This window comes from Crinia signifera, chromosome 6 (genome assembly GCF_055691185.1).
Source record: "Crinia signifera chromosome 6, ASM5569118v1, whole genome shotgun sequence".
Classification (NCBI taxonomy): Eukaryota; Metazoa; Chordata; class Amphibia; order Anura; family Myobatrachidae; genus Crinia; species Crinia signifera.
The window spans coordinates 143,245,644-143,271,394 of NC_139222.1; the positions used below are offsets into that span (position 1 = coordinate 143,245,644).

At 45.6% G+C, this 25,751-nt stretch overlaps 1 protein-coding gene across 2 annotated transcripts in view; it reads right to left on the reverse strand.

Annotated features, from left to right (window-relative positions):
• Positions 1-6,519, reverse strand: part of MRC2 (mannose receptor C-type 2) — a 76,852-nt gene extending 70,333 nt beyond the window's left edge. For both annotated transcript variants that reach the window (XM_083147500.1, XM_083147499.1), the window contains exon 1: positions 6,364-6,519. In XM_083147500.1, coding sequence (XP_083003626.1) covers positions 6,364-6,454 — 91 coding nt within the window. In that variant the 5' untranslated portion in view covers positions 6,455-6,519. The remainder of the gene's footprint in view (positions 1-6,363) is intronic.
• Positions 6,520-25,751: the final 19,232 nt, after the last annotated feature.

The following is a 25,751-nucleotide window of genomic DNA, read 5'->3' on the forward strand; positions in this document are numbered from 1 at the left end:
GTAGGGGGCAGATCACACAGTGAGTGAGGGGAGGGGGAGCTGCTTTTCAGGCTTCTGGTGCTGTTTGCTGCCTGTCATAATATTTGACAGGCTGTGGCAGCTGCCCGGGAACTCACTAGCCAGCAGTAGGCAGATTCAAAATAAGTAATAAAATTTAGCTGAGCGCGCGGCAATGCACTGCGCAGACGGCAGGAGATGACTACTACGGAGCCAGGGAAGGGGAAAACAATCAGGCACCGCTGTGTGTTATTACAGCACTGTGGGTGGCACTGCGGCTGTCTGTTAATGTATGAAAGCCTTAGCCTGCCGCCCTCAGCGCGAGAGTCCTTCCGTTGAGGAAGAAGGGGCAGGAGGAGGACTCTGAGGACGGACAGACAGGGGGCCAGATGCACTAAGCTTCAAAAGTGATAAAATGGAGAGTGATAAACCACCAACCAATCAGCTGCTGCCTGATATTTTTCAAACACAGCCTGTGATATGACAGGTAGGAGCTGATTGGCTGGTTGTTTATCACTCTCTGTTTTATCACTTTTGAAGCTTAGTGCATCTGTCCTAGGGTGAGGTGTGTGTGCTGCTGTGCACAGTGCAGCGGGGTGCAGGGAGCAGCTCTTCATGCTGCCGCCCACTGTCAAACAGGTGCTGCAGCGTGCAGGACTGTCAGTGAGGCAGCTTTAGCAGAGGAGGGAGAGTGCGCCTTTTCAGCATGGCGCCTCCCTGCTTTGCAGGAGCTGCTGAGTGGGTAGCGCCGGCCCTGTACTGTTAATGAATTTAAATCAAAGCTGGATACATTTTTGGCCACTAAGGGAATCCTATAGATAGGACTTACTCAAGTCAGTAGTTACAAGTCAAATAGGTTGAACTTGATGGACTAACGTCTATTTTCAGCCTTAATTACTATGTTGCTATGTATCTAAAACCCTGCTTGATGTACTGCTTACCTCTACTAGAATTGGCGTTCAATCTCCAGGGGATTGAAACAACTGCACAGATTACTAGGATCTGTGCATTCCTCAAGTTTCAATTACAATATCATTAAAGTATTTAAAAATTACCCCCCCCCCCCTGTTTCCTCCAAAAACAAACAAACAATGGCAAGCCCTAGACAATTATGCCTAGACTGTTATTGAAAAATAGAGGTAAAAATAAGCACAGGTTTCTACCTCTCTTTAAAAATAAAAAAAAAATAAAAAAAAACAGACTGATACAGATAACCCCACACCGCTTTTCCCCTATTTTTCAAAAAGTGGTCCAATTTTAGAGGTCTGGGGTTGGTTATTAATGTAGGGACAGGTACACATTTTTTATGTAACCATTTATTCATTTTTTTTTATGCAAACTGGGTTTATGAAGAAAATACAGAAAATCCAGTAACACATTGGGCCTTATTCTGGTTCACTCAGAGGCAAATTCCTTCTCAAATGGACAAAACCATGTGCACTGCAGGTGGGGCAGATGTAACATTATTTTTGGGTGAGTTATGTTGTTTCTGTGCACAGACAATACTGACTGCTTTATTTCTACACTGCAATATAGATCTCACTTTGAATAAAAACCCCACCCAAATCTAATTCTAAGAGTGAACCAGAATAAGGCCCATTGTCCTCAATATTGATAAAGTTATACAAATGAAACATAGCAGAGAAATAAGAAATGCCCAAAGGTGCTCACAAGAGGGTCTTAGCCGCACCGCGAGTGGCGATTAAGCCCATTCTCATCACACTGGCAGTCCCCAGCCTCTCTACCGAGTCCATGCACAAGAGATCAGCGTGGACACTGCTTGGTGAAACCATACTAAGGGGTACCACTAGACAGAAGAGCAGCTCTGCTATTTTGGTGTTACCCCCTCAGATGGTGTCACCTTGTGCATCCCACAATCCCTGCACCCCCTTGTAACGCTACTATTCACAGCAGCACATAGTATATTAGGAGATTCATTGTTTTGATGGAGGCAGCAGATATGTTACACCCCTTTCACACCAAAGTCCAGGTCTGACCCAAAATTTGGAACAAAGTTCCAAACCGGGTCAGACTCAGAAAGACCCCTTCACACCTGCTATTCCCAGCTCAGCGCTTTCCACACTGCACACAGGTGCAGTGGAACTTTTCTGCCGATGTGAGGAGATGCCATCAGGAATCCAGGTCTCCTGATGCTGTGAACAATACCCAGGCCTGGGTTGGACTGTTCACAATTCTCTGTAACCTGGCAATAACCTAGATCAAAGGTACATATGTGATCAGCATTGTATGTGACAAGAGTTTGGTACTAGAAGGTGCAGGAGTAAAGTCATATAAAAGGGAGGTTATATTGGTACAGGAAGTTGGCGGCATAAACTATATTATATTATATATTAAGTTTTGATATATTTTGTATTATTTTTTATTAATTAAAGCTAATATTAAGATATTTGAGCCTACTTAATCTCTTCACTATCCACTGCTCTTTTGTACATCAACCTTAAGCACTGTTGACCTTTTATCTATCAGTTATTTTTACCTGTTGACCTAAGGCATACCTAGCCAATGTAGATCTATCATCTGGATACTGCTGCTGAAAGTAGCACTGAATTCCCCTCCCTTAAGGCCCATACATACTGGGTGTTGATTTTGAGCTGAAAGTAGCTCACTTTTGGTGTTCTGAGCTACTTTAAGCTCAAAATCTCCAAGTGCGTATGGCCCGGCAATGAGCCAATCAGCTCCTGTCATTTTTCAAATACAGCCTGTAACAGGTTTTGCTTGGTTGGTACTTTATTTCTCTCCACTTTATCTCTCCATTTACCCCCTGTAAGTTCTTCAGGTCAGAGCCCTCACTCCTATAGCATTCAGAGTAGTTTGGATACATTTATCTTCCAGATGTTTACTACTAGAGACAGAGGCTCAGTACACGTGCTGCCCAGTCAGATGGAATTTTAGAACTCCAGTGAGTAAAAGAAAAAAAGGTATGACTTGGAGTGAACTAATCTGTATTTCCCAGATGGGCGAGGGATCCAAGTGTTTAGAAATGAGACGGACTCAGCAATAGCAGATACGGCATCTGTATAACTACAGCCACACAACAGAGGTCTCTCTGCCAAGTACCATCTTAAATGAACATTTTCTGTTTCTTCTCCCTGCAGCAGATTATTAATGCTTCTTTTATACAGCATTCACATACTCTCATTATTAATGGGTCATAGGGGGTTATTCTGGTTGATTCGCTCGGATGCAAATTTGCATAGTTGATAGTCAACCTAACCCCGACTTGCGAATGGTAGTCTATGGTCAAAGACGCAGTATTGGATCATCTGCGTGTAGGCATCCCAGCCCCTGCGCATTCAGATTTACACTTTACACCAAGGGAAGAGCTAATCATAACGTTACAGATGCAACAACCACAAAAACAGTGGTTGCAGTAGCATGTGAATCAGCCTAGACGTAGCTACATTTAAGGAGTAGAGGTTAGAGGTCATGATCTGTCAGTGTGCCATATGCTCAAAACGCATCATAACTAAGTAATGCATTTTTAGCCTTTATGTATATAGTGCTCAGGCATTGTGCAGTGCTGAACAAAGGGCCTAATTCAGGCCTGATCACATGGTTGCACATTCGCAGGCCGGGATGATTATGGATAGACTGCTCATGTGTACGGATCGCAGTACATATGCGCTAGGGGATTCAGTATTAAATCCCGGCGGTCGGGATCCCGGCGTTCAGAATCCCGACGCTGGAATCCTGACCGCCGAAATCCCGACAAGGGGGGGACGTGGATCGCCCCCCCCCCCCTTGCGGGCTCGCTGCGCTCGACACGCAGCGAGCCCGGCACACTATCAGCGGTCAGCGATATCAGCGGTCGGGATTTCAGCGGTCGGGATTCCAGCGTCGGGATTCTGAACGCCGGGATCCCGGCCGCCGGGATTTACACTGCATCCCGCGCTAGGCCATCCTGCGATAAAATCACCGGCTGTTCCCAAGTTGATTGACAGAAAGCCAATGTTTGTGGGTGGTAACCAGCCATTTTCTGGGAGTGTCAGGGAAAATGCAGGCATGCCCAGGAGTTTGAAGGGAGGGTGTGTGATGTCAGCTCTGTCCCACTCCCTGATCAGCCTGTTTCTATCGCAGCCACTGACAGAGGGCCAGATGTATCAAGCTTCAAAAAGTGATAAAATGGAGAGTGATAAACAGCCAGCCAATCAGCTCCTCACTGCCATGTTAAAAGCTGGGTTTGAAATATGACAGGCAGGAGCTGATTGGCTGGTTGTTAATCACTCTCCATGTTATCAGTTTTGATGCTTGATACATCTGGCCATAAGTCCTGACTCACACAGACCACACTATAAAAATTAGCCTATGAGTAATTGTGAATGAATTTGCAGCTAAACAAAGGCCTGTAAAATATTTGATCACAGGCTTGCAGAAGGCGGGACTTCACTCTGACATGGCGACGTATACCTGATCCCAGGGCTCTACAGTACAAGACAATACAGGGCATTTTACATGGTACATAAACAGTGATACATCTGTCACCATAGCATTGAAATAAGCACCAAGGAGTCAGAAACCGAGGGTAAAGTGTCATTGACGGTGTAATGGTTAGCATTACTGCCTCACAGCACTGAGGTCATGGGTTTGATTCCCACCATGGCTCTAACTGTGAGGAGTTTGTATATTCGCCCTGTGCTTGCGTGGGTTTACTCTGGGTACTCGTTTCCTCCCCCAACCCAAAAATATACTGGTAGGGGATACGTGGACCCAGGGCATGATGGGAAAATTGTCAAAACTGAAGGGGATTTAGACACTACCATACTGGTAGGTTAGTTGATTTTCAACAAACTTAACCCTAGAATGTCTGTGTGTGTGTGTGTGTGAGTGTACATGTGGTAGGGAATTTAAATTGTAAGCTCCACTGGGGCAGGGACTGATGTGAATGTTCTAATATTCTCTGTAAGGTGCTGAGGAATATGTGTGCGCTATATAGATAATAACTGTTAATAAATAATAATATTTGTAGGGAGTACAGTATGGAGCAGATGATAGTATAAGGAAGGGAGAGGACCTTACTTGTGATAGCTTACATTCTATAGGGGAGGGGAAGACAGACAGGGGTAAGTGACTCAAATGGGGTAGACTGAGAATGGAACAGAGCATAGTGGTGCAAGGTGTGCAGTGCACATGGGCCCCTGAACCCAAAGCAGCCCACACTACACCTATGTTTTAATATTCACCTCTCCAAAGTCCCACACCAGGTGCTGCGTCCATGACAAAAGTCGCCACCAAAATGGCCCACATGCATGCGTAATAGTGAAATTAGTCTCCAGAACATGAGGGGCGCCATGTTTCCGGGGACCTGCACATGCAAGAGTCTGTGGAACCGTGGAGAAGAGGTTGGCCCAATCCAGAGTCTGCACAAAGGTTCTATCCCCAGTTAAAAACTCCCCTGGAACAGAGGGTTAGGATAAGAGATTGCTGGGGTTGTATAACATCACCTTGAATTTTAGAAGTTTGTAGCATAGTAACAATTCACATAGATCATGAATATTTCTTATTGATGGTGTATGGCAAATCAATAGGTATGTAAAAATATGCAACATCCTCATATTTGGCAACTTTAAAGACATATTCCCTAGTCTTAACATCACAAATACTTTGTGGTCTTAACATTTGCCCCCCCAAAAAAACACATTAATGGGCCCCTAGAAACTTGCTATATAATATTTACTCCGAATCCTTACTTTTCAAAGAAGAGCGCCCCTTCAGCAGTGTCCTGCGTGCAGAGGAAGAAGGTAGTGAAGCCCTCCTCACAGCTCAAGACGCTGGCTGGCTGATGACATGGCCAGTGCAGACAGAGCTGGGCACAGCCTCTAGCTCTAACCACACAGGAGACAGATATACAACTTTCTGCCTACTTCACAAACTGCATCTACAGTATGTCAGCACAAAAAGGAAACCCCAAATACCATTTAATGCTCTAATGTAAAGAAACCGAGTGACCATGATATGATATATGTTCAGTGTCTTCTTGTACTTTACAGCAGCCGCCTATACATTTTTACAAAGGAACAAGTTTCCCCAACACCTCCCCCATTGTAAGGAACTGTCCAATTCACATCTGCTTTTACTCAATCCTGCAACTTTCTTATCCCCTTTCTCATTCCTCCTCTCCTAGGCCACCTCACTGCCGGGGCTCCACGCACTAGCCAGCTTCTATCAGCAGTTAGCACTGAAAAGAAAAGCTTTACAACCCCTTGCACAGCACATTCTCACACTGGGCAGCACATTCCCCAGATGGGCAGCACATCCCCACACTGGGCAGCACAGACTTACATAGGCGTACATGGAGTAACAGCACAGCACAGTCCTGCTAGCGGCCAGCTGCAGAGCCCCTCTTACCTGTGTTGGCACTGCCAACGTGCAAATGTGTGATAGAGACCAGAAGAGTGATCCACTCAGAGACAGCTAGAAGCCTGTTGCAGCAATACATTCTAATACTGATCTCCAGTTCTCCTGCAAAGGATGCAAGGAAGAGAGAGAAAGGAGGGAGAGAGGAAAAGGGGGAGGGCTGAGTTAACAGATGAAAAACGTCTGTATGTCTCAGCTTGTGTGAGTGTTAAGTCAATGGGCTGGATCAGACATTACGTAAGCAAGTGTGAAAAACAGGGGGAAGATCTGAAAAAGTGCAAAAACTTTTTCCAGTTTCCAGTCATCTGTTTGCAAAAATAGTGATTACACTCTTGTTACTTCATTTCCTTCTACCCTGTTTTGAAGTGGCCCAATTTTGTTTACTACTGTACAAATAGGATTTTTTTTTTAACAAAATGAAGAAGGTTGAGTGGGAGAAGAATTACATAGGAAGCCACACAATACACTGTACTTATACTAACACGATACAGTGTAATCATACATACAGAGTATCACAATTCTTCAAGCAAGCACGTGGTAAATAAACTAATCGGGGCAAGACTTCATTCAAACTAAACTGCAGACAGCTCCAGTATAGTTAGTGCATCACATCCTCCTTGTAATATATTCATATAACAGAACATTGAGACCGATGTAAAATATTTGCAGTTTCCATATTGAAATGGGCATTGGGTGAAGACTGGAAAGGTCCGGCTGTCTGTACTGCCCATTCCGGTCTTTAACCATTCCATACTGAAATGTTAGTGGACCTTGAAAGGGATGTAGTCAGGTCATTATTCCAGTGGTCAGGATCTCGACATATCCTGAAGCTCAGTATTAAGGTGCCCATACACTGATACGATTTGGGCCCATTTGGGCAGGTCTGTAGCAAGTTGGCTGGTTATACACAGTGGCGGATTCAGGGGGGGGGCACCTGGGCACGTGCCCCCCATTCATTTTGTAGGCTTTCCAACGAGCCCAGCCCCGTGTCTCTAGCCCCCCGGGAACTGGAGATATCGCCTGGCAAAGCTGTAACGTTTTTTCCCCATAGGATAATATGGGACCCGCCAATTCCAACCCCCACCCGGTTCCGACGACTGCCAGTCCCCCCCCCCCTAATTTCATGGCTGTTCATGTTCTTTGAGGGCAGATTACTCTGGAAAAGTCCACTCAAAAGTTCTTCAATATGATACTTGTCTCATGTAAATGGGTCAGTTGGTTCCAAAGATATAGCCGGTTAAATGAGATAACTGGTTAAAGGGGGGGAGGTATGGTTTTCTCTCCCCCTCACACCAGAAAATGCAGGGACTAGGCTGGTGTAAAAGGGGCCAACCTGGGAATGCATTTTTTGGTGTGAAAGGGGTATTATTTCAAATAGCCAGGACCTGCAGTGCTCTGAATACAGCCAGGCTCTGCCACTGTCAGTGGCTATCACTTCTGCTTGGCGGCGGCTGACCCCTATTTCCCACGAGCATGTATTCCCCCTTGGCAATGAGCATGTAATTCCACATGGCAACGAGCATGGAACCTCTGGCAATGAGCATGGAACCCTTGGCAATGAGCATGTAGATAAGCAGCACTTATGTAGCATAATTTTTAATAGGCATTATGGTGTTTGACATAATGGACATAATGGTGTGTAATTTAACATGTAATGGACATTATGGTGTAAATGTTTAATGCGCGCCTTTGGTGGACAATGTCCCTGTTTATGAAGCGTCTTGTGAATTTTGGCTTAATCTGTGTGGCATTATGTGAATTCTGGCTCAATCCATGTGGTATTATGTGAATTTTGGCTCAATCCATGTGGCATTATGTGAATTTTGTCTCAATCCATGTGGCATTATGTGAATTTTGTCTCAATCCATTTGGCATTTTATAAATTTGGCTCAATCCATGTGTTATTATGTAAATTTTGGCACAATCCGTGTGGCATTATGTGAATTTTGACACAATCCATGTGGCATTATGTGTATTTTGGCTCATTCCATTTGGCATCATGTGTAAGGGGCAAGTATAATGGGGTCTAGTATTTTGTTGCATAATGTGTAGAAGTTGTTGTACACTACACTCAAAGACACGCCCCCCTGTTGAGTGGCCACACCCCTTTTCCCGAGCGCGCCTTCGGTGAGCGCACAACTACGTCCTTCACTTTTGTCGCCATGGTGGGCCTGCGCACTTTAAATGCCAGGGCCTATTTTTAATCCCATTCCCACCCTCTCTCTGCCACTCTCTTAGCATGTACACTGGCACCACTAACACCGCCCCTCCCCCACCTAAACCCTCTTTTATCATGGTGCCCCCCCTGTCATTTTATCCTGGATCCGCCCCTGGTTATACACATGGAAATTCTGACAGTATAGTATGGGTGCAGTACACACAAACAATAAAGAGCAAAATTGTTTAAAATTTTTACTGTTATTTTTTTTGTAATGCCCAGCTTGTATAACGCTGCGTGGAGGCAGAACTATCACACACAGAACTTCTGACAGTATAGTGTGGGTGCAGTATACACAAACAATAAAGAGAATTTTTTTTTTAAAAGTTATGTTAATTTTTTTGTAATTTGCAGCTCGTATAATGCTGCGTGGAGGCAGAACATTCACACACGGAACTTATGGTGTATACTAATGGGGTGCAGTACACACAAAAAATAAAGAAATAAAGAAAAGCCAATATTTTTTGTATTTTTTTTTTTTTTTATGGATGGGGCCTGTATAACACTTCTTGGAGGCAGAACAATCACACTCAGAACTTCTGACAGTAGTATATGGTGTTTTTTGCGCACTGGGAGGGACCTATACACCTCCTATTCTACTTAGTAGTATATGGTGTATTGGATTGCAGTCCAGCACAGCACAATGAAAAAAATAAAAAATAAAAGCTGACTGACAGCCTGCCTGTGTACTGTACCGCACTACACTGACTGACATCCTGCCTAACACACGACCAGTACAATATAAGTATACTAGGTGATTCATCAGGCCATACAGGCGCTCTTCACACCGTCATAAGGGGCTCCGCCCCCTTACCATGTAAACGCCTTTATTGTGTGATATATGGCCCCGCGTTATGGCACCATAAGGGAGGACAAATGCACGTTGCCAAGGGGAAGGGCAAATGCTAGTTGCCAAGGCAAATGCTCGTTGTCAAGGGGGTGGGCAAATACTCGGTGCCAAGGGGAGGGCAAATGCCTGTAGCCAAGGGGGAGGGGAAATGCTCGATACCAAGGGGGAGTGGAAATGCTTGATGCCAAGGGGGAGGGTAAATGGTGGTTGCCAAGGGGAGGTCAAATGGTAATTGCATAGGGGAAGGACAAATGCTCATCATTGCCAAGTGGTATTGTAAATGCTCGTTTCTAAGGTGGGGTTTGTTGACAGACAGGTAGGCAGCCGGAGCCGGGAACAGGAGATCTCTATTCTATATTGATCCGCTTGTTGCTGCTGCTGTCTGGGAGAGAAGAGTCTGCGTCATCCTCCAGTGCTGGCTGCTGGCTGGCTGGCTGCTGGCTGCTTGTCCTCCGCCACTGCTTCCCTTTGGCTCCTGATTGGCTGCCAGCCCACAAGCTCTGATTGGCTCAGGGTCTGGCAGCCAATCATGAGCCGGTCCGCAAGCTCTGATTGGCTGACGGCCCGCCCAGTCACAGGAAGGAAGAGGGTGGAGGTGCTACACTGTGTACGGCTGGTGGCTGGTGGGGTAGCCGTACACAGTGCGCTAGGAGTGCTGCAGGGGCAGTGGGACGCTGGGCAGGCTCCAGAGGCTGAGCTCTAATATGGCTTAATGCAGCCTGAGCCAGCCTGCTGGAGGAAATCTAAAGGTAATTGTGGCCGTCCAAGGTGGGCAGAAAGAGGCGGAACTGAGTTCCGGCTACAATTACAACTGCCAGAACTCAGTTCCGCCCCGTTCCGGCCCACTTTAACCTCTGACTGTGTGTGATCCAGAATCTGCCCTTCAGTAATCTGGATGGAGCAGAGCTTGAGCAGAATATATAAAGCACCACCCAGTGATTTTTAAGAGTAGTGGTGCAGCAATGTTGCAGGATATAGCAGGATGCCTTTGCATCTAATTGAAGTGAAACATGTCCATATCTCACTGCGGTGCTCAATCAAGATAATAATAATAATAACAATAATAATAATAATACTAATAATATGGCACGACTAGAAGACTAAAGGTGCCCATACACGGTGAGATTATCGCACCCGTTATGGGCTGGATCGCATCGCATTGCATCGCATGCATTTTGCATGCGATTTGCGTGCGATGAGATGCGATCAGAAGGCAGTACAAAAAGTATGTGCAGCACATACTTTTTGTACTGTGCGATGTGATACATGCAGCTCCATTGATTTCTCAGATGCCTCCATGTTCTCCAGTTCATCCAACTCAATCATATTCCGGATCCACTCTTTCTCAAATAATCTGGTTCCAGTCCGGTCACCATGTAGTTCCAGTCCGGCTTAAGTAATCTGCTTCAGTCTGGTCATCACCCGGTTCCAGTCTGGCTCATTTTCGGACTATTACATTATTTAATTTAAGATTTCAAGATTTTCTCCTGTTATTCTGATTAGTGTTATTCGTACATTAGATTAATCCTGAGTAGATATCTGCGCACAATGTCTCTGCTAATCTCTTCGAAAAAGATGGTACTGGTGCCCAATTTTCAGAACATATCACAAGACATGTGTCACATACACAGAAAGTAGCTAACACAGTGCTGGTATCTTTGTTACTTTCTGCACATACGTGATACTGTATATCTTATGTGCATGCAGCATATTTTAAGGGCAGTGGGACATTTCGTCTGGTATCCCTATAATAAATCCGCCCATGAATTACATGCATTAGGTCAACATGGTCAATATGTCGACATGTAATAGGTTGACAGGTTCAAATGGTCGACAGGTGCAAATAATTGATATGACAAGTGTAGACATACATATGATCGACACAATTTATAAACATAAAAGTCAACTTTTCTATCCTTTACCTTCCATGAGCCAATGAGAGTTCACATTTCCACTAATATGCGTTTACATGGTTCAACCCAAAAATACAAAAAGACTATTTTTTTCATGTAAACCTTCTACATGTCGACCAATTGGCCCTGTCGACATTTTGACCCTGTGAACCATATGTGGGTAACCTAGTGACTGTTGACCTAATGATATACAGGTTGAGTATCCCTTATCCAAATATCCGTTATCCAAATTATTCCAAAAACCATAGTCTCCAAAATGTACTGATTATACATGATGATTTTTTATTTTTTGCTAAAGACCTACTGGGGACATCTGCAACTGGCACTACTGGGGGGGGAATGTAACTGGCACTATATTTGTGCAAGGACATGACTGTTTGGCACTCAAATTCAGTGTCTGAGATTGGACACAAACATTGTTTCATGTTTTAAAACCTTTGTTTCATGCTCAAATAACATATATTAGAGTGTATTTCATGTGTTTGATGTGCTTATACAACATAAATGCCAGATACCTCCTTCAAATATTAAAATATTCAAAAATACGGAATAATCTGTTTTCCAAATCTCTTCTGGTCCCAAGCATTTTGGATAAGGGATGCCTAACCTGTACATTTGATTCCTCATGTCTTAAAACACTCTGGCATCAGGACTATCTTTATTATTGTACATGTGGCATTTCTGTGTTTGAAGCTTTTTATTAAATTGCGTGTGTTACTAACAATGTACATTTCCAGGGAAATGCAACTGGAAGGTACAAAATGCATCTTATAAAAAATAAGTGCTTTTACATGGAGGAATATTTCACAAAGCAGAATATATTACTGTAAACACACTATTTGTACTTTATTGGAATGTTCTCAGATAATATAAGTTTTAGATGCTGATGGGGAATGTCAGAATGTCTATTCATTTAACCCCTTCATGACAGAGCCAGTTTTTGCCTTCCTGACAGAGCCCTTTTTTTCAAATCTGGCATGTATCACTTAAGTGGGGATAACTTTTTTTTGCTTTTACTTATCCCGGTGATTTTGAGATTGTTTTCTCGTGACACATTGTACTTCAAGTTAGTGGTAAATTTTCGTCGATACAGTCTGTGTTTTTTTGTGAAAAATACCAAAATGTCGTAAAAAAATGGAAAATTTTGCGATTTGCAAAATGTTAAATTTTCTGCTTGTGAGACAAATAATCTTACCACTCAAAATAGTGAATAACTAACATAGACCATATGTCTACTTTATGTTCCCATCATTATTTCAACCTCATTTTCATTTTTTTGGACACTAGGAGGCTTCAAATATGAATAGCAAATTCTCAAATTTTCAAGAAAATTTCAAACTCTGATTTTTTTAGGGACCAGGTCAGTTATGATGTGACTTTGAGTGACTTGTATGTGAGACACCCCCATAAATGATGCCATTTCAAAAACTGCACCCCTCACAGTATTCAAAACAGCATTTTGGAAGTTTGTTAACCCTTTAGGTGTTTCACAGGAATTAAAAGAAAGTGTAGGTGAAATTTCCAAATTTCATTTTTTTTGCAGATTTGCAATTTTAATACATTTTTCTAAGGAACACAGTAGACTTTACTAGAGAAATGTGACTAAAAATTGATTCCCCCAATTCTTTGGTTTTCATAAATATCCTATATGTGGCCCTAGTGTGCACGGTGACCAAACCACAGGCTTCATAATAGAAGGAGCACCTACTTGATTTTGGAGCCTCCTTTTTATGAGATTATTTTTTAGGCACCATGTAGGTTTCTAGGCACCATAAGATGCTAAAAGTTAGGTACCCCCCCACAAGTGACCCCATTTTGCAAACTACACCCTTCAGGGAATTCATCTAGGGGTATAGTGTACATTTCAAACCCCCAGGGGTTTCACCAATTGTGGTACAACTGGGCAGTGAAAATGAAAAAAATTAATTTTTCATTTTCACAGCTCAGTTGTATCAAAATTGGTGAAACCCCGGGTGGTTTGAAATGTACACTATACCCCTTGATGAATTCCCTGAAGGGTGTAGTTTGCAAAATGGGGTCACTTGTGGGGGGGTTCCACTGTATGGGTGTTTCGGGGGTCATTCAACCAGAATCTGTGCTGCAAAATCCAAAAATCACTCCTTCCCTTCTGAGTCCTGCCATGCACCCAACTGGTATTTTTTGGTCACACGTGAGGCATTGCCGTACTCGGGAGAAATTGGGGCACAGATTTTGGGGTGCTTTGTCTCCTTCATTCCTTGTGAAAATGAAAAATTTTGAGCCAGATCTGCATTTTTGTGTAAAAAAATGTAATTTTTTACAGAAAAATGCAGTTCTGGCTCAAAATTTTTTATTTTCACAAGGAATGAAGGAGACAAAGCACCCCAAAATCTGTGCCCCAATTTCTCCTGAGTACGGCAATGCCTCACGTGTGACCAAAAAATACCAGTTGGGTGCATGGCAGGACTCAGAAGGGAAGGAGTGATTTTTGGTGGTGGAATGAATGGTGGGTGCTATGTCGCATTAGCAAGACCCCCGAAGCACCAATACAGTGGAACCCCCCCCCCACAAGTGACCCCATTTTAGTCACCAGCTTTGGGAGGGGGGCTGGCGCTGCGGCTGGCGGGGGGGTGGGAGGGGTGCTGGCGCTGCGGCAGCCGGGTGGGTGGGAGGGAGGGGGGCTGCCGGGTGGGAGGGGGGGGGGGGGCTGGCGATCGGTGGTAATCGGTGCGGTATATACACACACACACACACACACACATATATATATATATATATATGTGTGTATATATATATATATATATATATATACACACACATATATATATATATATATATATATATACGTGTGTGTATATATATATATATATATATATATATATATATATAAAAATATATTTTTCAGTGCATATGTTTATTTTTTTACTTTTTCTGCAGCTTGATGCTGCTGCTGCTGCTGCGGGGGGGAGGGGGGAGGAGGGCAGCGCTGCGTGCGCTCCAGACGCTCCGGGGGAGCCGGGGGAGCCGCTGCTGCTGCCGGGTGAGTGCCCGGCGGGTGCGAGGGGGGGGCTGCACATCGGTGGTGATCGGTGCTGTACTTGACAGCACCGATCACCAGTGAATCCCTGTGTTACCGAGCGGCTTAGCCGCCGGTAACACAGGAAACGCTGTGAATGGCTGTTCAGATTTGAACAGCCAATCACAGCGATCGCCGACCGGGGGGGGCACCCCTGCCCCCCCTGGGCGGCGAGGGGGGATGTCTGCTGTCAGGGACAGCAGACATCACCTAACTGTCACTGCGTCTCTAGACGCAGTGACAGTTAGAAGTCATGACGTATATATACGTCATGTGTCGGGAAGTACTTCCCGACCATGACGTATATATACGTCAAATGTCGTGAAGGGGTTAATATGTTGTCAGGAATTCCTGCAACCCACCCAACTCCGTCCATTGAAAGGTGCAAACCTTTCACCCCTATAGATGCCACAATCTTGCCAAAGAAGCCCATGTACTTAAAGGTATACATGTCCTATTCTTAGTCCCAAGTAAAAGGTCACTCCCTCAACTCTCTTAAGAAGAAATTACAATTTCCTAAGGTAGAATTACGAGGCAGTAACTCTGACTGAGACATTTGTTATTTAACTATTATATCAGAGCAGAAAGAATTATTGGGCAACAGTGATGTTCATTAGTTATCTGTTAAATAATGCCTTGCATTAGCAAACATTTGACAGTCTTATCAGATGACCAAAACAGATGTTTAGAACAATGTGGGACTATTACCAAAGTAATATTTTTTTAATATGAGTTCTAACTTCTGGCTTCGTCATATTGAGTGGTAAGTGGGGACAGGAGACTGTCCTGGCATACAGTTGGACCAAATGTCTCAACCATAATAAGTTTTTTTGGGCTCAAACATTTTATTTCCTTTGTAGTAAAAACTCAAGTTGATATTTGGTGCTCTCCTCCACTTAAAAAAGGTGTGACAATGGCCAGTGGATCAGGGTCGGACTTAAAAGATTCAGCCATCTGCAGCATGAATCAGCAATCACCAGTCAGTTCCATCTCACAGTCCAGCAGCAGAAGTTGGTGAACTGTTGCTTGCTGCAGCGCAGGCTGAGCAGTATCACACAGGATCCACCATGTCCCATATTGCAGGCATTAGCAAAGCTCCCGGGACAGAACTGATTAACTGTGTAGCAACAGGGAATGCACCATAAATCTCTATTGGAAAAGCTAAGGTTACACTTGGATCCCACTGTGAACAAGCAGGTGCCCCCTTGAGGTTTGGAGCCCGGAGGCAGGAGTCTCCATTGCCTGTGGGAGTTATGCTTCTGTTCCATTGCCACCCTTAAACACAATCTTTGGTCTAGTGGACTGCATACATTCGACAATTCTCAGATTGCACAGATTATTTATTTTATTATTTCTACTTACTGTATATAGCACATATATATTCTGCAGTGCTGTAAAAAGGTAAATTAAACACTAAACTAGTGAAACCCTCTAAAAGAAGATTAGAAATAAGAGAAACACTGTTCCATAATGATCCATGTACATACCATATGGCTACATTTTAAAGAATGTTTGCAGGACATAAAGAACAATACATAAAAAAACTGCATTGAACAAATAATATATAGGGTGATAGTTGATGTAAAAATATTCCCTTTTTATTTGATGTAGTAAAGCAGATACTGTAAATACTATTGAGCCATATGTTAGGTTGTAGAGTGAGGGAGAAAAAGCTGTCTCATCTACCACATGTATACAAAGCATATGTTTGTAGTTAACATATACGTGTTAACCATTAACACATGGTATCAACCTAAACCTAAACCATGGATGTAGAAGATAAGACATCAGTATCAAATAGATTTTGAGCAAAATAAGTGACATTTTGTAACAAAGATATCAGGGACGTGCAATCAGGGGAGGCAGGGGAGGCAGTGCCTCCCCTGTCATTAATGATTAAAATAATACAAAGAAGATACTTATGACACATATTCTGTGTCATAAGTATTTTCTTTATATTAATTTAATCCTTGTCATTGTGGCATAATGTGTGGAAATGATTTTGGAGGCACCGAAAGCGGTGCCTCCAGCTGCCCCTTATAAAAAGCTGGAAGCCGGAGGTGGGCAGTGGGCGGGGAAAAGCAGAGGGCTGTAAAAGCCCATTTAAAAAACTAGTAAAGGCGGCACCTTTCCAATTGCCTCAGTGACAGGGTGCGCTTTCAGCCAATATGAAGACATGCCCCTGTCACTGAGGCCATCGAACAGCCCCCCGCCCCCTTCGCCATCAGTGCCCACCCTGCACGGCACCCTCACACACCTTTAGCAGCCGGCGGCGGCAGCAGAAGCCTTGACCCATGTTGGAAGAGGGAACCCACCGGTAACAGCAGCCCGGGAGGGTCGGGGTGCGGGAGTCTTGTGCCCCGGGGGTGCCGGTCCAATAAGCATCTTTGCGGGCTGGTCCGGGCTGGCTTACAGGCAGGGGGCTGCTGCTCCGCGGCCGCTCGTGGAAACCGGAAGCTGCTCCGGCTAGCCGGGACTCTGGAGCAGCATTACAGCAGCAGAGCAGGGGAGAGCGGATCGGTGGACGGGCAAGCAGGGTAAGTAACTTCCGTCACAGTAACCCTGCTGACGCCCGGTCCCATCCGCTGTGGAACCGCTGTGGGGGGGGGGGGGGGGGGGAGTTGCGGGTGCTGCAGCGAGAATGATCCCTGTGAGAGAGGTGGGTCGCCGGGTGCTGCAGTGAAAAGAGAGCCGCTGTAGATGGGAGGGAGTTGCTTCATGGATAAAGAAGCCACTCTTGGGGGTCAGAGTGTCAGTGTACAGTATGTATGTATGAATACGAGTGTCAGTGTATGTATGTATGTATGTATGTATGTATGTATGTATGTATGTATGAATACGAGTGTCAGTGTATGTATGAATGAGAGTGTCAGTATATGTATGTATGTATGTATGTATGTATGTATGTATGAATATGAGTGTCAGTGTATGTATGTATGTATGTATGAATGAGAGTGTCAGTATATGTATGTATGTATGAATGAGAGCGTCAGTGTATGTGTGTATGAATAAGAGCGTCAGTGTATGTGTGAATGAGAGCGTCAGTGTATGTATGTATGTATGAATGAGAGCGTCAGTGTATGTATGTATGAATGAGAGCATCAGTGTATGTATGTATGAATGAGAGCATCAGTGTATGTATGTATGAATGAGAGCGTCAGTGTATGTATGTATGAATGAGAGCGTCAGTGTATGTATGTATGAATGAGAGCGTCAGTGTATGTCTGTATGAATAAGAGCGTCAGTGTATGTCTGTATGAATAAGAGCGTCAGTGTATGTCTGTATGAATGAGAGCGTCAGTGTATGTATGTATGAATAAGAGCGTCAGTGTATGTATGCATGAATGAAAGCGTCAGTGTATGTATGAATGAGAGCGTCAGTGTGTGTATGTATGTATGAATGAGAGCGTCAGTGTATGTATGTATGAATGAAAGCGTCAGTGTATGTATGAATGAGAGCGTCAGTGTATGTATGTATGAATGAGAGCATCAGTGTATGTATGTATGAATGAGCGCGTCAGTGTATGTATGTATGTATGTATGAATGAGAGCGTCAGTGTATGTATGTATGTATGTATGAATGAGAGCGTCAGTGTATGTATGAATAAGAGTGTCAGTCAGTGTATGTATGTATGTATGAATGAGCGTCAGTGTATGTATGTATGAATGAGAGCGTCAGTGTATGTATGTATGAATGAGAGTGTCAGTGTATGTATGAATGAGAGCGTCAGTGTATGTATGTATGAATGAGAGCGTCAGTGTATGTATGTATGAATGAGAGCGTCAGTGTATGTCTGTATGAATAAGAGCGTCAGTGTATGTCTGTATGAATAAGAGCGTCAGTGTATGTCTGTATGAATGAGAGCGTCAGTGTATGTATGTATGAATAAGAGCGTCAGTGTATGTATGCATGAATGAAAGCGTCAGTGTATGTATGAATGAGAGCGTCAGTGTATGTATGTATGTATGAATGAGAGCGTCAGTGTATGTATGTATGAATGAGAGCGTCAGTGTATGTATGTATGTATGAATGAGAGCGTCAGTGTATGTATGTATGTATGTATGAATGAGAGCGTCAGTGTATGTATGAATAAGAGTGTCAGTCAGTGTATGTATGTATGTATGAATGAGCGTCAGTGTATGTATGTATGAATGAGAGCGTCAGTGTATGTATGTATGAATGAGAGTGTCAGTGTATGTATGAATGAGAGCGTCAGTGTATGTATGTATGAATGAGAGCGTCAGTGTATGTATGAATAAGAGCGTCAGTCAGTGTATGTATGTATGAATGAGCGTCAGTGTATGTATGTATGAATGAGAGCGTCAGTGTATGTATGTATGAATGAGAGCGTCAGTGTATGTATGTATGAATGTATGAATAAGAGCGTCAGTGTATGTATGTATGAATGAGAGCGTCAGTGTATGTATGTATGAATGAGAGCGTCAGTGTATGTATGAATAAGAGCGTCAGTGTATGTATGTATGAATAAGAGCGTCAGTGTATGTATGTATGAATGAGAGCGTCAGTGTATGTATGTATGAATGAGAGCGTCAGTGTATGTATGTATGTATGAATAAGAGCGTCAGTGTATGTATGAATGAGTGTGTTTTTTTATGTAATGGGCATCACCATGTGTGGCATAATGTGTCATGGGTATTATGGTACAGTATGTGGCATATTGTGTCATGGGCATTACGGTGTGTCATAATGTTTAAGGGACATGCCTCTATTGTTATGTAGCCGGTCCATCAGCTGTGTGTAACCACACACCCTCATGACACTTGACTACGACCATTTTTGGTACCATGTAAGAAAAAATGTCTTCTTGCACCACTGCTTACAAACTAGTGCCTCACTAGCCACTGACCTCACCGCACGTCACTGAAAGATATAGCATTATAGCCAAACTATTTTCTCTCTTCAAACTACTGGAAGTGTCAGGAAACAAATGTGAAACAATAGCATCACGTATTGGCAGTATGGACCCCAACAAGCCATGGTTCGGTAGCCAGCTCAGGAAACTCCGCCAAGCCAAGGAGGAGGCATACAGCAACGGGGACAGGACACAGTACAAAGAAGCCAGGAACTCCTTGACTCGGGGTATCAAACTCGCAAAAAGGGAATATACAAACAAGCTGACGCACAACTTCACAGCAAAGGACCCTGCGGCAGTATGGAAGGGCATGCAAAACATCACAAATTACAAGAAAGCCCAAACACAGTCTGAAACCAGCCATGAACTTGCAGAAGACCTGAACAAGTTCTACTGCAGATTTGAGCAGGCCGTACCTCCCCCACTCCATTCCAAAGACCACCACATCCAGGCCCTCCACGTGGACCAAGGCGAGGTAGAAGCAGTACTCAAAAGAATAAAACCTAAGAAGGCTGCAGGACCGGATGGTGTGTCGCCATCCAGCCTTAGGACCTGTGCAGCTCAGCTCGCCCCCATCCTCACAACGATAGTCAACTCCTCCCTGGACTTGTGCAAGGTTACTGCCTGCTTCAAACGCTCTATCATCATCCCGGTCCCTAAGAAAACACCCACGAAGGACCTAAATGACTTCAGGCCAATTGCACTAACCTCAGTGGCCATGAAAGCATTTGAAAGACTAGTACTGAAGCACCTGAGAGAAGTGACAAACTCTCACCTTGACCCCGTGCAGTTTGCCTACCGGGCGAACAGAAGTGTAGAGGATGCGGTCAACCTCGGGATGCACCATATTTTACAACACCTCGACCACCAAGGCACCTATGCAAGAGTCCTATTCGTGGACTTCAGCTCAGCATTTAATACTATCGTTCCCGGCATCATGCAGCCAAAACTCCTCTGCCTTAGGAGTCCCAGGATCAACATGCTCATGGATAGTAGACTTTCTAACGGCAAGGGAACAGGTGGTCAAAGCCGGCGCCTTCTCGTCCAGCACACGAACAATCAGTACTGGAGCCCCCCAAGGATGCGTCCTCTCCCCTCTGCTCTTCTCTCTCTACACGAATGACTGCACCTCAGCTGAGCAGTCAGTGAAAATCATCAAATTCGCAGATGACACCACTATCATCGGCCTAATCAAGGATGGTGACGAGACCGCATACAGGCATGCAGTGGAGAAGCTGACACAGTGGTGCAGCAGCAACAACCTCGATCTAAACCCCACCAAAACAGTTGAGATGGTGGTCGACTACAGGAAAAAACCAAATGCACTAGCCCCGCTAACAATAGCCAACGCAGTGGTGTCGCGGGTTGATTCCTTCAAATTCCTAGGGACAACCATGTCCAGTGACCTAAGATGGGGATTAAACATAACCACAAACATCAAAAAGGCCCAACAGCGCCTGTTCTTCCTGAGGCAACTCAGGAAATTCAACATCCCACAGGAGCTGCTGTGCGTATTCTACACCGCCATCGTGGAGTCTGTTTTATGTTCCTCGATCACAATCTGGTACGGTGGTGCAAGCGAGAACGACAAACAAAAACTGCAGAGGGTAGTGAAGACTGCGGAAAGGATCATAGGGACCGACCTCCCCCCGATAAGGGATCTGTTCTCATCCAGGGTAAGGAAACGTGCTGAGAAGATCGCAAACGACAAACTGCATCCTGGTCACAACCTGTTCGACATCCTACCATCCAGAAGACGGTTCAGGTCCATCCCCATCAAAACGTCCAGATCCGCAAGAAGCTTCTTTCCGTTAGCCGTCCATCACCTGACCAATCCAATCAAAGCGAATGCAATCCAAATATCAACAGCCAAACAACGTGTCCCTACTTGGCGACCTGACCACCATAGTCGCAGCTAGAAATTAAATGCTTGTAATGTATTTGTGTAATATATGTAATGTCTCCCTCCCCCTTTTCATCCCTGCTTGATGCTGCACTGTAATCCACAAAAAAATCCTAGTGTGCGCAAGCACACATGGCCAATAAAGTTGATTCTATTATATTCTATTCTATTGCAATAGCTTGAAAAAAGGAGTACACTACGTAACAAAAATGTTCAGTTGATGTTGCCAAACAGCAAATCGTGGAAGAAAAGCACTAGGATGTGGTTCCCAGCGTTATGATAATCAAACAGCAAAATGTGTCCCAGTAATACTGATTTGATTGGACAGTAAGAGAAATCTCAGAACACTGTCACTTATCTAAAATATCCACAGAATTTTTTTCTAGTTTGTGGATTCAGTCATGACTGGATTGGACCAATGGATGCCGGTTGGACACAAGAAGGAACCCCAGCCAAACCAACTCCATTCTTTATTGCCCTCTGAACAACTTCTGTACTGGAGATATGGCTACTTATCCTCCCCTCCCCCCTCATTGCCCAGACCCACCAACACCAGGCGCAATCTCAGGTCTCTTGACCCTGCTATCCTGTCCTCCCTGGAGACTTTCCTCTCCTCTTTCTACCATGACCTGCCCCAACCAGGCTGCCTCTATAACTCTTATTTTACCTCTTCTCTCAACTCTGTGCAGTGGTGTAGCTAGGTGCCACGGTGCCCGAAACAAGGGCATGTTTTGCGCCCCCCCCCCCCCCAATTTGTAGTAAGCGGGCTCTTGTGCTGTGGAAAGAGGGCACGGCCTAACATTATACCACACACCGTAATGCCCATTCCACATTATGGCACCACCTCCCAACCCACCCACCCCCCCAAATAAAAACAAGAGGGTGTCTGGCCATACCTCCCCATGTGTCATACCCCTTTTTGTATCAGGACCCAACAGAGTTATCGACTCCCATGGCACGGGGCAAGGTGAGTTGAGGGAGGGGTGAGCTGGGCACAGGGGGGTGAGTTGTGGGAGAGGTGATCTGAGCACAGGGTAGGGTGAGGGGGGCACAAAGAGGAGTGATGTGGGCACAGGGTAGGGTGAGGTGCGCACAGAGGAGTGAGGTGGGCACAGGGTAGGGTGAGGGGGCACAAAGAGGATTGAAGTGTGCAGAGGGATGGATGAGGAGGTTCCATAGGGTGAAGGTGGTCACAGTAAGGGGTGAGTTGGGCATGGGGGGGGGTGGTTAGGGGGCCACAAAGAGGAGTGAGGTGGGCACAGGGTATGGTGAGGGGGCACAGAGGATTGAGGTGGGCACAGGGTTGGATGAGGAGGTTTCATAGGGTGAAGGTGGTCACAGAAAGGGGTGAGCTGGGCAAGGGGGCGGGGTTGGGTGCAACAAAGAGGAGTGATGTGGGCACACATGGTAGGATGAGGCGATTTCATAGGGTGAAGGAATGGTAAGTTGAGGGGGAGACCCCGCCAGAATGAGGGGAAAAACCTGATTCCCCCATCATGTACAGCAGCATCACTCACCATTCCAAGTCACAGCAGGCAGGATTTGTATTAAGAGTTAAGATGCCCAGTCGGAGATCTGCTGCTTCTGTAAGAATACGCAGCTATCGGAGGCACATTGGTGGATAGCAGTCTCATCAAAGGAGGTGAGCGCCGCGGTGTGTCAGCGAGGCAGGGGGCGGGGTGTAGCTGGAAGACCTGACACGCTGCTTTGAGTTTAGCAGCATGTCAGCTCTTCCAGCTACATCCCACTCCCTGCCACGCTGACAGGCAGCTCAGTCCTGACCTCTTCGGACTGAGCTGTCAGCCTATCAGCGATGGGTGGGAGCGGGCGGCACATGGGCGCATTTAATTGATTTTAAAAGGGGCAGCGCCAGCAACATAGAGCTAGCGGGAATGCTAGAAAATAGCGTCGGGGAGCTGGGGGAGCGGGCGAGCTGGTGGTGCATGGCTCTGGCGCCATTTGATCAACCAGCGCCTGGAGCTTGTGCTCCACCGGCTCCGCCCTCGCTACGCCCCTGACTCTGTGACCCCCCTTTATACTTTCCCCCTCTGACACTGTAAACCCCAACCCTGGCACAACAAACTTACTTGATTTACACAATTTTACAAAAATGTGCACACTCTGCTGAACGCCTCTGTAGGAAATCTCACTCACTGGCAGACTTCCTCCATTTAAATTTTTTTCTCTCCTCGTCAAACAATCTTTTTTAAAATCACTCATCAACTTTCACACTCACACAACTTTCAATACTCTCCTTGACCCTCCTCCACCCCTTCTCCCATCATACCTCACTACCACTGACTTTGCCTCCTACTTCCTTTCTAAAATTGAGATAATGATATCTCCTCCTATCCCCCCTCTGCAGCTTACCCACCCCAATCATCCTACAACTATCTAAATATGTCCTTCTTCCCCACTACAGATGAGGAAGTACACTCCCTCATCTCATGCTCTTCCCCCTTTACCTGTCCCTTTGACCCCCTCCCCTTCTTTCTCCTCTGTTCCCTCTCCCTCACTGGCTGCTCCCACCTTGCTCACCTCTGTAACCTATCCCTTTCTACTAGCATCTTTCCCTCACCGTCCAAACATGCACTGGTCTCACCTACTCTTAAAAACCTAACCTGAACCCTTTATCACCTATGAGCTATCGCCCTATCTCTTTTCTCCCATTTGCCTCTAATCTACTTGGACATCTCACCAGCTACCTCAATGACCACTCTGTCTTTGATCTCCTTCAATCTGGCCTTCGCCCACTCTACTCTACTGACATAGCCCTGGTGGAAGTCACCAATGACCTGCTGTCAGCCAAATCCAGGGGCCACTTCTCTCTGCTTATCCTTCCAAATCATTGGCCTCTCTGGCACCATCCTTGACTGGTGTACCTCTTACCTCACCAACCGTTCCTCCTCTGCCTCTGGCAACACCTCACGACCTTCCAGCCATCTGGTCAGGGTTCCATCCTTGGCCCCCTTCTGTTCTCCCTGTACAACTCTTCCCCGGGTGCACTCATTAACTCATTTGGTCTCCAATACCACCTCTATGCTGATGACACACAACCCTACATCTCCTTTCTGGATCTGCCCCCACCATCCTCCCTCAGGTTTCCAACTGCCTCTCTGCCATCTCCTCCTGGATGACTGAGCACTTTCTGAAGCTCAATATGGACAACACCGCAATCTCCCATTCCCCAACTCTACTGTCTGGGTGTCACTCTTGACTCCTAGCTCTTCTTTGCACCCCACATCCAAGCTCTGGCCCTTTCTTGGCCTTGCTCGCTCCCAATTGGCTCCTCTCCAATCTTTCCTTAACTCCGCAGCAAGGCTTGTCTTCCTCTCGTGCTGTTCCACTTCTGCCACTCCACTTCAACAAAATCTGCACTGGCTCCCATTCCCCTACAGAATCCTCTTCAAACTTCTCACCCACACCTACAGGGCAATCTCTAACTCCATTGCTCCATATGTCTACAAACTTATCTCCATTTAAACTCCCTCCTGCCCTCTATGGTCAGCCAATGACTGTCACCTTTCCTCCACCCTGATCCCTGCTTCCCACGCTAGAGTACACTTTCAGTGAAACGGACTCCCTCGCTCCATTAGCCTCTCCTCAACCTCGCAAAGCTTCAAATGAGCACTGAAAACTCACCTCAGAGCGTACCCTTCTGCTGCATAACTCATTCCTGATGCTCGTCCTCTGACCCCCTGCCTCATGCCTTGACCATCTCTGCCTGTTTAACATCCTGCTATCAAGTCACCTGCCAATTTAGGGCAATTTATCTGATGCTTGAAATTGCATGAGATTTCCCTTGACTTCCCCGGCAGCTTCCCAGGAGTCCTGCACAGGGCCGCCGACAGGGGGGGGGGTGGTGGGGGGGGGTGCTGTGGGTACAGCTGTCCCGGGCCCTGCCTCTGGAAGGGCCCGAACAGCTCATTTTGCCCACCGCAACCCTCTGCTGTGCTGCCTGCGCTGCCCTCGGTGCCCTGAACCAAGCACAGGCTTCTTCAATTCAGGACGCCGGTGGCCAATTAAAATGCTACACCTGCTTTTGAGCTAATCAGAGCTTGTGTACCATTAGCCAATCAGAGAGGTTTCTGGTACACAAGCTCTGATTGGCTCACCAGCCGGTGCTGCATTTTAATTGCCAGCCGGCATCCTGCATTGAAGAAGCCAGTGCTTCAGGACCTGCAGAGTCTGGCGGTAAGTGAAGGGTGGGAGGGGGGGAGAGGGTCCCGGACTGGAAATTTTGGGCCCCAAAATTCCTAGTGGCAGCCCTGGTCCTGCATATCAGATTTTGTACTTGAGTGCTTACTTCACATAGGATATAGTATATTGCATGCAATTTATCAACCTGTGACAAATCGCATGCAATTTATCTTACTGCATACACTTGTACCATACAATTTATCAGATGGGCTGTAAAGGGTGTTAGGGGGTCTGGCCCAGGGGCAGATTGGCCATTAAATTCACCGGGAAAAGTTCCTGGGAGGTCGATTACAGTGAGGCCGAAAGATGCAGATGATTGTGTAGCGCCAGCGCTGCCCACACAATTCGGCCAGGCCCCTCACTACA